This window comes from Micropterus dolomieu, linkage group LG07 (genome assembly GCF_021292245.1).
Source record: "Micropterus dolomieu isolate WLL.071019.BEF.003 ecotype Adirondacks linkage group LG07, ASM2129224v1, whole genome shotgun sequence".
Classification (NCBI taxonomy): Eukaryota; Metazoa; Chordata; class Actinopteri; order Centrarchiformes; family Centrarchidae; genus Micropterus; species Micropterus dolomieu.
The window spans coordinates 1,878,810-1,896,195 of NC_060156.1; the positions used below are offsets into that span (position 1 = coordinate 1,878,810).

General features: G+C 38.8%; 1 protein-coding gene across 3 annotated transcripts in view; it reads right to left on the minus strand.

Annotated features, from left to right (window-relative positions):
- Nucleotides 1-11,521, minus strand: part of LOC123974227 (serine/threonine-protein kinase Nek5-like) — a 34,770-nt gene extending 23,249 nt beyond the window's left edge. For all 3 annotated transcript variants that reach the window (XM_046054779.1, XM_046054778.1, XM_046054777.1), the window contains exons 1-7: nt 11,418-11,521; nt 9,265-9,401; nt 7,887-7,983; nt 7,715-7,812; nt 7,525-7,608; nt 4,219-4,289; nt 980-1,066 (exon numbers count right to left, since the gene is read on the minus strand). In XM_046054779.1, coding sequence (XP_045910735.1) covers nt 980-1,066; nt 4,219-4,289; nt 7,525-7,608; nt 7,715-7,812; nt 7,887-7,983; nt 9,265-9,387 — 560 coding nt within the window. In that variant the 5' untranslated portion in view covers nt 9,388-9,401; nt 11,418-11,521. The remainder of the gene's footprint in view (nt 1-979; nt 1,067-4,218; nt 4,290-7,524; nt 7,609-7,714; nt 7,813-7,886; nt 7,984-9,264; nt 9,402-11,417) is intronic.
- Between the last annotated feature and the right edge of the window lie 5,865 nt (nt 11,522-17,386).

Here is a 17,386-nt window from a genome sequence, read left to right on the forward strand (position 1 = left end):
GAGGATATTTTCAGAAATTTAAGACACTGTTGTCCCTTCTCTGAGAGTTCAGACTTGGTTTAAGGATTTAGATTTCAAGTGAAGGTTAGGGATGGGGTCTCGGTGCACGGATTATTTCGATGAGGGTCTCTCAAGTATAGCACTCCAAACATGTCTGTGTGAGAGTGGGAAAGAGGAAGCAACTCTGACCTCAGTTGTATCAAAACAAGTGCGCAGAGAACATTTGCATGTGTGAGTTTGCTCTTAGAAACTCTGTGTATGTGTTTGTTTTAACCCTCTGAGTGAATGTGCTTTGGTGCGACCACATAATGACAATATCAGTAGCCAAAATAAAAAAGGGAAGCTCCTCTCTTTGCACATGGTTCAGTTTGACCTGAGCTGTTTCCTGGACCCCTCCCCTCCTAACAGTGTCTGTTCTGCTGTACCTACCTACACAGCAGGCCTGTCAAGCCTGGTATTTCTCCACTGTAAGAGGGTCAAAGCTCTGAGACGAAAACACAGACTTTCCTCTAAATACGACCATAATTTACTAAATGAACATCATGCTGTGTTGAAGAAGACTTGAAACTAGCGACTGAGACCATAAACTCATCAGGAAAGTGTTTACTGAGAGAATAAATCAGCTGACAAGTAGAAACATTTTCTCAGAGACTTCTATACAATCACACTTCTTTCTGCAGCTTTGGAGCTTTGTTACAGAAAGATTAGCACATTCACTGTGTAAGAAGTTGGTCCTGGATGCTATTACAGTTTTGGCAGCTCTGTCCTGCTCTTTAATGCTTTTGGAAAAGTTCAGTTTATCAGAGATAGAATTACATTTGGCTCAAACACATCTCGGGTTAAGCCTCATCCTCAAAGCCTTCTTTACTTTAGACGTAAACATGTTCTCCCCCCCGACAACAGAAGGAAAGAGGTGTCAAAGAAAAGCTTCACGGTGGTTCAGGTTGTGGATGTTGTGCAGAGAGACGACCGTACATACGTCTTGTTGTTGTAGGGCCGACTCTCGCAGATCTCCGGGGAGAGGTAGTATGGTGTCCCGACACAGGTCCTGGCCAGCTCCATGGTGCTGCACAGCCACAGTTCACAAACACAGTCCAAACCTCAGACACAGTTCGTATGTTTTCCTGTTCGTGGTGTTCACACGTACATAGCATTCCTCCGGTGTGGGTTATTGTGGTGGCCTGTTTTCAAATGCAAACATTTTCCAGCCTGACGTTTTTACTTACACAAATACAAACATCTGTCAGAGACCGATGTGCAGTTAAAGGACAGGTTCACAAGGTTTCTTAAAACAATAGTCAGGTGCCCATTAGCTGCAACGATTAATCAATTAGTTGTCAACTATTAACTTTACTAATTATTAAATGAAAAAAGGTAAAAATTGTCTGATTCCAGCGTCTTAAATGTGAATATTTTCTGGTTTCTTTGCTCCTCTTTGTCAGTAAAGTGAAGATCTTCGGGGTTTTGGAAAAAACATTTGAGAATGTCATCTTGGGCTTTGGGAAACACTGATCAATATTTTTTCCCCATTATCTGAAATATTATGGACCTGACAACCAACCGATTAATCGAGAAAATGATCGACAAATTAATCGATAATGAAAAATAATCGTTTTTGGTTACTGTAGTAATTCATATTCCAATTCCAAAGTGAATATGAGGCTTTCGAACACTCGTGTGTTTGTGTCTGAAAACTCTCAGCCAGAAAGTGAAACTTTCTTCACAGTGTGAACTCCTTTCTGTTGTTTTAGTAGTTTACGTTGAATTTAACACAACGGTGCACGATTTCGTGTTCACAAACGGACACATTCAGTTCTCCAAAAACATAAACTTGTTCAATGATCGGTCGCTGTTTCAGCACGTTTATGCACAACACTGTATGGACACAGTGCCTGTCTGCGCTGTCTGCTTTCAGTCTGTTGGATTTTATTTGACTGTGACCGGTACGTTTGTCCGCCCACATAGTTGTTGTATGCAAGACCAAAATTTCAGTTTTACTAGTTTTATTTATTTTTACTTTATTTTCTGTATAAACTTCAGGGAGCTATTTTGTTTATAGAGATTTTCAGTCAACTTTATAAGAAATGCTGATGTTGAAAAGTTCTCTTTTAACTAAACATACGCCTAAAAGCATTTTAATGAAGTTGTGTGTTGAAGTTTGTGTTATTCAAATTTTTTATACCACTGTTTTCATTTTCACTGCAAATGTATATCAGTTACAAGTATTGGTCTCCTTGATTACAAATAATCGGTATCGATATTGGCCCTGAAAAAAACATATCGGTTGACCCCTACTAAAAACATCAGACTGCAGCCCACTGAAAAACTGAAGAGGTAAGAAAGAGACATCTGATTAAGTCTTACTGCTCTGCAAGTTGGCTGTCACACTCCAGTTCTTACACACCAAAATGTGAAAACTCTTTGTTTATGAAGCGGTCTTTGTGTGCGGGGGGGGGCATTGTCATGTTGAAACAGGAACAGGACAAACTGTTGACACAATGCTGGAAGAACACTATTGTCCAAAATAGCAGTGTAAACTGTAGCATTAAAGAATAAGGCTGACGACATTTTTGTTATTGTCAACAAATCCCATGAAAAGACCAAAACCAACCATGTGATAGTTCATATCTCAGTATGTCCAACACGTAGTCTGTCTCTGTGCTCCAACATGTGAATTCCCCCTCCACAGATCAATAAAGACAAATACACTATATAAATACTCCATTAGAGAAGTATTATAAGCTTCATGTAGTTAAAGTATCAAAGTACTTGTTCTGCAGTAAAAGAGATTGTAAATACTGACACATCAATGTTAGAGAAGCATTTTACTGCTTACCGAGGTGGAGCTGGATTTAACTACTTTTTATTAGGGCTGGACCCAAATATTTGAGTATTCATTTGTTTGGTAGGTATTCGATTTTGGGATTTGAATATTGTGGGGTTTTTTTGCACGCCTGACCTCCTCTCACAGCAGTGAACGCAACGCTCCAGTTCACATCGAAGGAGAGAAAAAATGAAGCCCTCAGCTGTGTGGGAGCAAAATTAAACAGAGTGATGACAACTGGGTTTATTACTTTTACATAACAGATCAGTCAGATAGCCTACAGTTTAAAATGTATCAGTAAACTGTAGGCTACAACATAAAGAACACACTGAAATCATTTTATCGGGCCTGTTGTAGAAGAAGAACATTTAGTCGCTTTAATAAAAGGTAAAAGCAAATTTTGGATAATAACATGTTTTAGTTTCACTGCCAGAAACAGTTCTCATCTCGTCTGCTCTCCACGGACCCCACCCGGCTAAACTATTCCCAGATTCTACTCCGGTTCCTCCTGCTCTGCACAGCAGCACCAACCCAGTTCTGCACGAATCTAATCATCCACCCCGGCTCAATCCCTTCAACTCTGTAATCCATATTCCTCTTTTATCTATCTCCTCCCTCTCTTAGTCCTGCACCTGCGTCTCCTAGCCCAGCTGAACAAAGTTAAAACCAAAGTTTTGGTAATAATAACCTCCTGTTTTAGTTAGCCTACGCTATGAGAATAAAGAAACTGAGCACTCTCTCGTTTTCTCTAGTGGAGTAGAATTGTAAAGTAGTAAAGTAAAGTACAAATACCTCAATACGTTAAGTAAATAAAGTCATAAAGGTCGGCTGCCCTCTTCCCTCTCTACACAGTTCCTGATGCTTCAGAAAAATCTATTGCAGGAGTCACAGCCTGGACGGGACCGGGACGATACAGGACTCTCAAAACAAGAACAAACAGACTAAGAGTGCAGTAAATGGTGCCAAACAAAAAAAATCACAAATGCAGTCACTTTTAGAGGCTGCAGGGCAGTATGTCTGTTGTTTTTCATGTGTTTTTATGAGTTTTATATTTTAATAACTTATCTTGGACTGGACTTGATTTCATTGTACTGTTACAATGACAATAAAGATATTCTTTTCTGTTTTCTAAACGTTTTCCAACAACTGCTTATCTTATGTTATCTTGCAGGAAACACTACAAATACTGGCATACACAGTTTGGTATTTACAGGACACAAATCTAATTTTATTCCCCTTTAGGCGGAACATTATTTACACAAGCGTGTGTGTTTACACGTCCCGTTCGACAGTTTGTGGAATGATAATGACTTGTTTGGAGGTCTTCCATGTGTTACAGGGCGCTCGGTGAGAAACAGCTGCACTCTGTGTGTGTGAAGATGACACTGACTTACTTATTCAACATTCTTGCGATTCCAAAGTCCCCCAGCTTTGCTTTCATCCCTCCGCTGGTGAGGAAGATATTCTAGAGCAGAGGGAGAGCAGGAATGAAAGCATGTCTGTGTTCCAGCAGAAAAACAGTGACCGGGCATGTATCCTGTGTGTGATTGATGAAAGATAGTGACGGCTGTGAACAGAGACGCAGTCTGAGGTCGGTTGTGTCGAGTTATTCTGGGAGTTGGCACAGAGCGAGGTCTTTGTTCAGTACAGAGCTGAGCTCCGGACACTTCTCAAGCCTCACAATCCCCTCCGCTCTGTAATGATAATACTCGTTAATTTAACAGCTTGACCTTCAGGGTCTCTGAATAATGTTGTTTACGATGTACAAGTTTAAGTAGGAATGCTCGATGTGCAGTCAGTTAACGTGATCCACAAACACTGTAGGACTGAAAGGTGGCTGAGAAAATGTTGTTTTACTTCACTACATTCATCTGACAGCTTTAGTCACTAGTTACTTTACAACTTAAGATTCTCACACACATGAAAAATATTATGTGTTGTTATAACTCCTCAACACTTTATGCAAGTGCAGCTGAAACCATCAGTGGATGGACAGAAAGTTAAAGTTAAGTTGCTTCTGCTTTAAATGATTTGAGTAATTGTAATGTTTGTTAATTAGGGCTGCAACTAACGATTATAACTAACGTGGAACAAGGACACCTGATGGAGCTGCACGCCGGTTGTTCTCGTCAACCCAGGGTTTATAAGACCCCCGGCTTCCTGTGATCGGCGCCACAGTAGAGTACATCAGGCCAAGCGTAGGTTCTACTGTTGCTAGTTTTGTCGTTTGATCGTCTTGCTATAACTTCATGCCGGAGTTTTCACTTTGCCTGGATTTCCATAAGCATAAGTGCTGAGAATTTATGAAATTTACTCCTACTTTTAAACTTCAGAATAAAAGCAAGTTAGCAAATTTCTCAAAGCAAAGAATCACTCTTACTCCCCCAGTTATTTAAGAGCTCCAGAGGTCTCTCGAGTGGTCAGGAGCTGCCAGTAGGGGCTTGTGATGGCGCTGTGGAGACAGAGACGTTCTGGAGAGGAAGACTGTTTCTGAATTATTTGACGACACGCATTTAATAAGACGGACAGCGCAGTGATTGGTCCATGGCGTCATCGTCATCTAAAAACTTGTTTGCGGCCCAGCAAAGTGTCGTAATCAGCACTAAGACTGACACTTAAGATTTAGTCCTACACTTCACTCAGATTAGGACTATGATGCTTGATTACTAACTTTTAAGCACAGCTTTGAGCCAAGAATAGTTTTTACTCTTAAGTCAGTTCTTAGCAGAGTTCTTATGAGTAATTCTGAGAAGCTTGATAAATACGGGCCCAGATCTCTTCAGCTCCTGCGCCTTGCTAAACTTCACCATCTTTCCACCGTTTGGTTGAGTTTTTAAGTCCTTAAGCATTTATCTGTCTCCTGTGCTCTGTGTCAGAGCTTGGGTCACCCGTACGAGCCTGAACACGACGTCCTCAAACGTCTTGCTCTGTCTACAACCCAAATATATTCAGTTTACCGTCACAGAGGAGCAAAGAAACCAAAAAATATTCAGATTTGAGAAACTGGAATCAGAGAATTTAAGCGTGCGTTCTTTTAAAAAGGGCTTAAAGCAATTAATTTTCAAAATAGTTGGCGATTAATTTAATAGAATAAACAAATAATCAATTACAGCTGTCACTTTGGGCTCTGGGTACCTGTGATGGCAGAATCTTTACAAACCAAACAATCGATGTATTGATGGAGGAAATAATCAGCCGATTGATCCTGATTGAAAATAACCAACTACAGCTGCATCATCCTGCTTTACATTAATGATGATAAGCTGAGGAGAGGAGATATAATAGTACAACATTTTACTGCTTTAATACTTTAAGGACATTTTTCTGAGTATACTCACATACTTTTACTACACTTTCAATGCAGGACTTCTACTTTCAGTATTTTTATGGTGTAGTACTTTTAGATCTGAATACTTCCAACACCACCAAAAGAAGAACTTCTCACTGCGTCGGAAATCAGCAAACAAGTTTAGCTGTGAGTAGTCATATTAGAGGACCAGACGCAATTAGAAAATATTAATAGTCCAGCGTGTCATCAGAGCCGCTCTGTACTGGGACAGAAAGTAAGGGGTCAAAGGTTAAACACCAGTGATCCACCGACTCGTGCTGTTCAGATAAACACTATCCAAACCTCATTTGTTTCACAGTCTAGTGGAGCTCCCAAAGTTTCCAAAAGCACCAAATGTGTGTATTAAATGATAAGACATGCAGAATAATTCCGTTGGATGGAAAAAATCTTTCATATTATCATCCGGTTGCTGCTGTTTACATTCACCCCAGATGCAAATTCAAAAATGCGGTGTGGAATGTTCGGGTTGGAGACGTGTCTGTCTATAAATAACTGTATTGTTTCATTTTATATGTTACCGTATTTTAATGTCGGTCTACACTTAATTATATGTTGTGTGTGTAGCATTATGGAGCTACGCATTTGGTTTCGTTATGCAGCCTTGTGCTGTATGATGACTTAGAAACAACCTCCACTGAGTGGAAACAAGCTACAGGATGATATATTAGGCTGCTCCTTTTTTCAAGCTAAAATGGTTCCAGCTTCTCAAATGTGAGGATTTGCTTCTTCTGTCTGTTTTATATTACTGTCAGTTCATTACTTCAGGGGTTGGACAAGCAGACGCTTTGGACTCTGGGAACTTTCCTCCGGGCGTTTTTCCACTATTTTATGAGATTAAAAGACTAAACCATGAATCTGATCTTCTGCTTCGTTATGAACCATCCAGACCTCTCAGGTGGTCTGGGATCAGGTCTGCTTTCTGTCCCAGAGTCAAAACTAAGCCTGGAGAAGCAGCGTTCAGCTTTTATGCTCCGTATATCTGGAACAAACTCCCAGAAAACTGAAATTGTCAGTTCTTTTAAATCAAGACTGAAGACTTTTCTTTTTACAGCTGCCTTTAATTATATTTTACTCTCCTGTTTTCCTTTTTTATATTTAGCTATTTTTAAATCACATTAAAATGTCTTTTTTTTATTGCCCCGTGTTGCTTTTATGTTTTATGTAAAGCACTTTGAACTGCCTTGTTTTTGCAATGTGGAATACTAATAAACTGGCCTTGCCTGAGGGTGTGTTTGTGTAATGAAGCGGCTCCATCAGCCTTCTGCCTTCAGCTCTCTTCGCCCTCTGAGACCATGACTGAGGTGGCTTTGAAAGTGAATGAATGTGTGCAGCAGTGAATCGGGTCAGATACCTGAGCTTTGATGTCTCTGTGGAGAATCTTCCTGTCGTGGATGTGTTTGAGGCCCAAGCAGATCTGAACAAACCAGTCCACGATCTAAAGAACGCACAGCTCAGTTTTACCAGTCACATTTTTATCTTCGTTAAGACAGAATTACTCCACAGAGGCGTGTGTGTGTGTGTGTGTGTGTGTGTGTGTGCACCTGCTCCTCGGTGAAGGCGACTCCTCTCTGCATGTTGATCTTCTTCATCAGATCTCCTCCGTCACAGTACTCCATCACAATGAACAGGCCGCCGCTCTCTACACACACAGAGTGAACAGTGAACGCTCTGATAACTCGATCGCACCTTGTCCTCCGTGGAGTTAACGCTCACCTTGAAATGACGTGATGAAGGTGACGATGTTCGGGTGTTTCATCTTCGACAGCAGCGTCACCTCTTTCTGGGACGCTTCCTTTTCCCTCGCTGACATCTGAGCAGTGAAAACAACATGAACCTAAACCAGCTGAGTGGCAGCTGGTGTAATCAATGACCTTTAGATGTGTTTTGGGATGCTGCTGGTTTGTTTTGTTTTTTCCTTTGGGAGGGGGAACGTGTTAATGTACATGTTCTACATGTTAAATCATCATTTAGCTGATGCTTTTATCAAAAGCGACTTACTATTGCTACACATGTCAGAGGCCGGACATCTCAGGAGGGTCTTGCTCAGGGACACATCGGTGAATGTGTCGCAAAAAACTATGATGTATTTCTGTAAGTTATTTCAGTAACTGCTTTAATTTCAGGCTCTTTTCATTGAAACATAGCTTCTTGGTTAACTCTGGTACCTTTGCAGTGCAACGTGCACTGCCTTGTTAAATAAACTGATAAGTAAACAAATGATAAATACATTAACCTTACCTTAAATGTAAAAGTTTGACATTGTTGGAAATACGCTAACATGCTGTCTAGCTGAATATGAAGCTACAGCTAGCAACCAGTTAGCTTGGCTTAACGCAAAGACTGGAAACAGGGGGAAACAGTCAGACTGGTTCTGTCCAAAGGTAATAAAATCCACCTCCCAGCAGCTCTAAAGCTCACTGATTCACATGTTATGGCTTGTTTTAATGATCCGTACACAAAATACAAGTCCTGGAAAACACCAGTGCTGCCTTTTCTCTGCACGCGTCAGAGAACACAGATCTGTGGGAGAGATTCTGAATGTGCAGAAAGTTTTGAACACAAGCAGAAAAGCTGCACAGGAGCTAATAAAGTCCAGGAGTTTCTGGCTGAATTAAAATGTAATAATTTATCATTGAGGTGACTAAATCCTGACTCAGCAGGGATGATATGAGATACTTGAGTTGATTTGAAGGAGAAACAGGTCTGAGAACAGCACAGAATGACTGAGAGCTGCACTGACTTAGGCTACAGAGTTTGAATCGTCATAAGTCACCATAAACCACCATAAAAAAAATAATCAGAATGCAGGAAATAAAGTGTTTAATGCTCTAAATTTTCATTTAATTCGGCATCAAAAGATATTTAAAAAATAGTTTTAAAGTCTCGTCTCGCCTTTTTTGAGGAAACTGAATTCAGTACTCTTCCTCAAGACCTGAGTAACTGTCGGCAGGAGGACCTCACTGAGGGCTTAGTACACATGTTGCCAGACTTCATGTAATAACATGATTTCATTACGAAAATGGTAATATATAGCGAAGGCAGCACAGTGTTAACACGTCGGTGAGCTGCAGGTGCTGGTGAGAAACTGTACCTTTCTGAGGTTGATCTGTTTGACCACACACTGTCTGTCTCCACCCCCCCCTTTGTCTCGAACCAGGAAGGCTTTACCAAACGCACCCTCTCCAACCTGACGGATGACCTCATAGTTGTTCATAACAGCTGGAAGACCTGCAACAAAAAAAACAAACAGAATAAAGTGTCAAATGTGAAGAACGTTTTGGCTGCTTTTATAGAAAATGGCACAGTTTGATAATTCATTTTTCTCATTATATCAGTTTGACCATTGACATACAGAAACAGAACCATGACTGCAACCGAAGATTATTTTCAGGTTCTTTTGTCCGAACCAAAGGCGTCCCTTTGTGTTGAAAAGTGGTGGGGACATAAGGGCTCAGATTAGGGGTGTAAAGAGACACTTAACTCAGGAAAACTCACTTAAATGGTGTTTCCTCCCCCAGGAAATTTTGATCATTAAACACTTCATTTCCTGTTATTCTGGTGAAAGTTTCTGCACCAATTTATGGTGGTTTTTATTTATGTGAAAAGAAACTCAAAATTCAGGTGACAGGTGACATTTCACAATATATAAATAAAACAGAATCTAAGTCAGTGCAGCTCTCAGTCATTCTGTGCAGCTTTCAGATCTGTTTCTCCTGCAGATCAACTTTTCTGTTCACAGGGAGAGAACAGAAAACTTGGCCAAAAGGAAACTGTGACAAGAAGCTGTTAAAGTTACTGAGCGCAGCTGCACATTTTTGGGTCATTTTATAATCAGCAGCTGTTTTTTTTTTAGCTTAAGTTCCTTTTTTTGGACAATGCACCTTTGTTTCTTCTATATTTTAATTGCATTGCATGTTTTCTTAAACCTTTCTAAAGGCATTTTCATTTGTCATTTAACTGCAAGCTACATTTCATTTTTTATCTTTTTAATTATTTTTAATTATGCTTTAAAACAGTGGCGGGGACATGTCCCCAGGGTCCCCAGTGTAAATGACACCTATGGTCCGAACTAAGGCTGAACAACTTTGAAAAAAATATCTAAATGTGATTATTTTGACTGATAGGTGTGATACAATTTGCGATACTGAAGGTAGAAGGTAGGTTTATTTGTCACATAACAACAGAGGGAATGATCATCATTATTTTCATAGAAAAACGGATTAAAATGAATTATGGTGTGATTTTTGCAAAGACCAAACAAGTCTGTAGAATAATAACGACAATATTTAATTTTAAATGGTATTTTGAATCAGACTTCACCTTTAACAAATATAATACTGCAATTTCAATTATATTTTAATTAATTGTTCAGCCCTAGTCTGAACCCCAAAGATATTTACCATGAAATAATGCAATAATGGTCTCCTTTAATAAGTCAGACGCTAACGAATATGTAAATGAACCTATTTATGTTACCATTTACAGAGTAAATGGAGATGCAATAAAGGAAAATATGAGATTTTCACCCTCGCCTGGTATAAAATCTATATTTCAAAGGCAATATCACCATCAAAACCATCATCCTGCAGATTATAATGCAACTGAATATCTTGGAATACAACTGAAACATTTATATTTGAGGAAAAGAAACTAAAATACAACAATGTTCCCAAAACATTGAAATATTGATAAATATAATTAAATATTGCTCATAATTCCCAAGACCTCCCATGCTTTACAGGCCTACAACCTGAGAACAGAAGCTACTTTATACACTGTTGTTTGGTTTAATCCGCAAGAATATAATACATTATATTATAAGTTAATCTTTTATTTTGTACGTAAAACATTTATCTTTAAAGTTAAGAGCAGCTAAAGCTGTCAGATACATGCAGTGGAGTAAAACTACGATATAAACTGAAGTGAAGTGTAAATATAAAGTAGTATAACATAGAAATAAAGTACAAGTACCTCAACATAGTACTCTATTTACTTATTTAAATGTAAGCTAAAGTTACTTAGCCATTATTATATTTATCCACGGTAGCCGTCAGAAACTATCTGTAGCTGCAGTTTGACATTAATCGATAAGTTTATTTAATTTTCCGTTTATATGAGGAGCGCGTTGCCATGGAGACAGATACACTAGCTCTTAGCATGCTAGCATTAAAAATCACTTTCTGTGGTTAAAAAACGGTATTTTTTAACCTGTTTTTACACCGCAGTCTTACCGTTTTTACGAACCTGTCCTGTTTGTCAGAAGTCACATCGTGAAATAAAGCGTCGGCAGCGCGTTTTTAAAGAAACTGTTAAGAGTTTTAAGGTGAACGAACACGGACAACTGTCAAAAAGCCGTTTGTTAAATACGGCAAGCGCGAAGGTGGGAACTCGAGGAATGCTGGGAGTTGTAGTCGCAGCAGTTTTTCATTTCACAGCTCCATCTTTGATCTCTTTTTTTTCACAGTTAGACTCTAGTTTCGTCGGGTTACTAATCCCCAAAATAACTCAACAGCGAGCCTGTGGTGTCGTTTAAGTGTTTATTCATTTTAACTTGTAACATGAGCTGCAACAGTTAATCAGATTAGTTCATCTACAGACTTTGCTATTTTGATTATTGATTAAACTGAATGTCTTTGGTTTTGGACTGTTGGTCAGGAAACACAAAGACATTTTACTCACCAAATGACTTACTGATTAACTGAAAAAGTAACTGATAATGAAAATAATTGTACTTTTCAGCCCTTATTGTTACATTCAAGACTAAATTGCTGCACTCAAAACTTGCAAATCTTAATTCAAGGCCCACTAACCTGCTTTTCTGGGATCCTTTTACCACGTTTCACCATGTTCCTCAGATGACTTACTAAGAAATCTGTTTAAATTTGTATTACATTAAATGAATCTGGGTGATATGGCTTTTCTTTCTAGCATATTAATCCATTCTCAACTCATCACAAATGAAAATACAGTTTTGCATGTTATTTGCACATTGGCCACCAACTCAAACACAAACAAACACACACACACACACACACAGTGTATACGTGCAGGGGTGACGCAGACACATTCATCAGTCATACGTGTGTGTGCAGTGATCTCTCACCTGTCCCGTCTGTAATCAGAGCCAGAAGCTTTGCTGCCAGTGCAAAGACAAGATGTTATTTAAATCCCCAGAATGGCAGCAGAGGTTTGGTGCTTTATTCACAGTCACAGATCATGTTGCTGTTGTCGGATTTTAGCCATCACACCCCAGAATGACATGCCAGGCAGCCATCGTGTGTGTGTGTGTGTGTGTGCAGTTATTCATGGCGTACGTTACTATATCTGAGAGTGATGGAAATTGAACTAAAGTAGAAGTATTCTGAGCAAAATATACTTTAAAGTATCTATTTATGCAGTAAGATTCCCCCTGTGACACATTTTACTACACTTTAACCCTTTGATGCACGACATCAGTAAAAAGTGACCTGACTGAGTTTTTAGTTTCTATCACAGGTGTCATTCACGCTGGGGAGCGGACGCTGGGAACGCTGGGAACATGTCCCCACCACTTTTTGAAAGCATTTGTTAAACATGTTCTGAAAATACCTTGCACCAAAAAAGGTAACTGATAAATGAAAATGCTTTGAGAAAAGTGTATTTGCACAATAAGAAAACATGCAATGCAATTTAAAAATGGAAGAAACAAAAGTGCATTGTGCAAAAAAGTAACTTGCTGCATGATTACAGCATTATTTTCTTATATTTTTATATTAATGAATGGTCACCTGGCAGCTGAACTTTTTGTTTCTCTTTATATAATTAAAGACATTTCAACCATAAATTTCTCCAGATTCCCCGCTCAGATATTTCAGCATTTTCTATTTCTTCAAAATAGTGTTAAAAACCTTCTCGTCTTGTTCTCGTGCATCGTCCTAATCTGAGCCCTTATGTCCCCACCGCTTTTCAACACAACGTGACGTTTCTTTGTAATAAATGAATTTCATCATTCAGTATTTCAGGTCTTTTGATCATCACAAATCATTATTTTTAGATTTCCTTTCTTACTGTATGAACAAACAAAGTTTTTGTATTTCTACATTCATTTTACACACGTGTAAAAAATGACCTGTATATTTTCACTATGGAATTTGACAGGAACTTTTGTAAATGTTTGCAACTGGGAACATATTTACTGCAGAGAACTGAACACGGCTGCTTTTGCACATCTGATGCACATACGTTTTTTTAAAATAGTTTACCTTAAGAAGATCTTGTGAAAGATAACTGCACATAATATTTGAATATTAGGCCAAGGTGACCCTGATCTTGACATTCATTACTAGTGAGAAAGAGAAATACGTTCTGTCCTGAGTTGGGGGATTGCTGGTTCAGGGCTTGGTGAGGGTGTTTTTTCTTGTCGAGTCTAAAGGTCATAAGATTAGAGACTCGAGTCCACACCTCTGTGTATACATGCATGTACATATATATACGCCCCCGTCCCCTTTACAGTACAAGATAAATATCTTGTCTCTTTCTGATTCTGCCATGTACAGAAATAACTGTCGCGCTGCAGAAATGAACGCCTTGAAGCCAACACTTCTGTAGGTTTTTATTTAAATCATCTGCAGACGGACTCACAGCGACACATCAACGCAAGTCCAGGGGTTAACGTGAATCAATAAAAATGCATCCACATATCTCGGACAGATTACACTGTATATATTGTTTCCTTTATATGTTACCATATTCTAATAAACATTCACTGTCTGTGTGCAGCTTAAAAGGACTGCAAACTTTCATTTCATTTTACAGCCTTGTGTTGCTTAACGATAAATAAACTACCTTGATATGTGTAGTTTATGTAAAACAATGCAACATATATGTTTAGGTTGATCTTTATATGTAGAAGCTTCATAAACAAAGTAAAACTTGATATTAAAGGTACAGGATTTGCCTCTAAAAGGTGGAGTACATGTATAAAGTTGCATAAAATGAAAATACTCATTGAAAGTATTTGAGTAAATATACTAATCCGCTGTATATTTTGATTCAGACTGACTGCAGAAGAGAACCTAGTGTCATTTAATGATAAATAAACGATGATATATCTATAACAATGCAACATAACATGTTTTGTTTAAACCAATCGTTGTTTGTAAAATCTTAAAATAAAAAGTAATGGGTACACAAAGCCGTGAAATTAATGTAGTAAAGTCAAAGGTAGATTATTTGTGTAGTGGAGGACAAGTATGTTACATAAGTACTTGAAAAATGTTCCACTGTATATTTTGAATCAGACACATTTCTGCTGCTGATTGATTGATTTTGACGGATAATAATAATAATAATAATCAACTTTTTCTACTAAACACTGTTTATTTATTTATTTTCGCTGCTCATGCACACTATTCTCCCACAGTGCAATGCACAGAGGAAACGTGGCAGCTGATGACAGATAAATAAAATGAGGCTGGTGGTGAAACTGGCAGAGAGATTTAGTGGAAGACATTAAGCTTCCTGTTTGTGGTGATTACCGGGCAGCAAAGTCTCAGTTTGATGAACGTGTGGTGTATTGTGCAATTTCCCCTTTAGTATTAAGGTGGTTGAATGTATGCTGTGAGTATTAGTACGCAGAACATGTACAGTAATTAGTATGTAGTTGAGTTGTACTTTTATTTTAAGGGATCACAAGCCAAAACAGGATGGAAACTAGCGATATATCGCCTGTTTAGCCCGAGCAGAGCAGCTTGTTGGTACATTTTCCTTTGGGATTATTAAAGTACTCTGTCTTTATACACACTCAACAGTATTTTGTACAGGCACTATGTTTATAAAACATGTAAATCAGACAGCTTTGGAGTTGTTGAAGAGTAACTTAATTTAATAAAACACACAGAATAAGGCCGAGTGAACCCTTTTGGGCAGAACGTCCACTGGAGCGGGCAGATGTATTTTCAGTAACAGAACAAAATGTACAAGAAATATATGATTAAAATCTGGCTAAAAGTATTTCTAACATCTTGTTTTGTTGAAATTCTGGTTTTTGCTGATCTAGTTTTCTGAGAATAAAAAGATTCTTTGGTTATTGCTGAGGTACTTGATGCATTTCCTGCTTCCCTCCTGCTGCCAGTCTTTGTGCTAAACTATAAACTCTGTGCGCAGAGATATCCATCTATTCTGACGCTGTCTCAGCAGCTTTTAGCTTCTCATTCCAAAATAAAAACAGGAGTGAAAAGTGTGATTCGTGGAGATCTTATTGTGAGAATATCGCAGCGAGACGTGGTTTCCCAAAGGGAAGAAATAAATAAAGAACAAACAAAGAACCCTTTGTGGCCACACACAAACGGTTCAGAGCTTATTTCATTTATTCAAACCCAAAAGTTTCAAAATGAAGTACTGAAGTAGTGGGAGTACTTAAAAACAGTTTTTAAGCAGTAAATGTTCTTCGGTATTTTATGTCTTGTCCTAATCCATTTTCCCCTTCTGTAAAGCACTAAAATAAAAGTCCAGCATGTAAAGGAAAAGATTTTTATTAGAGCTGATGATGTGGCCGGCTTCTCTCTGATCCTTTCAAGGTGACACTCCGCTGCTAACCACCTGGCCCACTTCCCATGATCCCCCTGGGCGAGGGCCCTCTGATTAGTACTTTAATCAAGGACAAATTTCCACTGTGATCAGATGACACACAGGCCGATGGGCCGGCCGTGACAGCTGATCCGGGGTCAGGCCTCTGAGGCGACGGCTGCAGACACACCAGATGATCCGGCACAGCAGAGGCACAGTTACAGCAGTTAGCATGTCTCCTGATATCCAACCTTTATAATGATACAATATGTACTAACCTGTGGTGCAATAGTACTCCGATACTTCCAGGAAAGAATTATTATTGACTTCATGTAGTAAAAGCAAGTAAGGTCTGAAAAGTGAAACCTTAAACCTGCGTTTTTCTCCAGCAGCCAGCAGGGGGCGACTCCACCGGCTGCAGAAAGAAGTCTGAGAAAATGTTTCTACTTGTCAGCTGATTTATTCCCTCAGTAAACACTTTCCTGATGAGTTTATGGTCTCAGTCGCTAGTTTCAAGTCTTCTTCAACACAGCATGATGTTCATTTAGTAAATTATGGTCGTATCCGCCGCTCTGTGTACATTTAACCAGCGCCGCTGAAAAAGCTTTTCAGGAGTCAGCTGCTCATTTTTCCAATTATTACATTTTCTTTTAAGCCTGTTTGTCGCTAGCCAAAATTAGCATCGCAGCTAATGTGAATTACAGATGCACCTTGCTAACAAAGTGTTGGATAAAGTTCTCAGATCCTATACTTAAGTAAAAGTACTTATAGCTCACTATAAAAGTACTGCATGTAGTATAAGCAGAAAGAACTGCCTGTAACTGTTATTGTACGTGATATTATTATTTATGCATTCATGTAAAAGGTTGGTAGGTTTATTATCACAACATAACAAGTTATAGAGTGAAATTGAGTTTTGTGACTCCCTTCTGCTACATAGCAGACAAGATTCATTAATAAAGAATCAATTATGAACTAAACTATCATCACTGGAGCAGTGCTGAGGATGAATTAGAGTCTGATAGTTTGGGGGGAAAAGCTGCTCTGCAGTCTGGAGGTGCAGCAGCAGAAACTTCTGGATCTCTTCCCAGATATAAAGCAGGATGTTACTGCTGCAGTTGGTTAAGGTTGAACTATTTTTTATCAGACTGCAATTAATGACTTTTTGTGGATTAATCATTGAACATTTTGAAAAAAACATTTAAAACAACTGCTCAAAGCCCAAAGTGACAGCATCTAACGCTTGTTCTGTCAGTCTAAACCGCAAAATTATATGAAATACATTAAAATAGTTAAAAGGAAAAGCAGCAAATGTTTAATTTTATAACCTTAATTTGTAAAGTAACTGAAGCTGTCAGATAAATGTAGTGTGTAGTGTGTCAAATAAAAATTACAATATCTCGCTGGGATGTGCCGAGTAGACGTAGAAGGTGGAAAGTACAAATACCTCTAATTTATACTCAGTACTTGTACGTAGTCTAACAGTGCTAATCAGCTCCACCCTCTTACCCAAACATGGTCACGTCTGGTCCCAAAAAACAAGATGGCGACGCTTCAAAACGGCGGTCCACAAACCACCAGGTGACGTCACGGCGTCCGCGTCTTTCATCCCGTCTGTGATGATTCTTAAGAAGCAAACTTCAGGGAAAAACAGACGACAACACTGG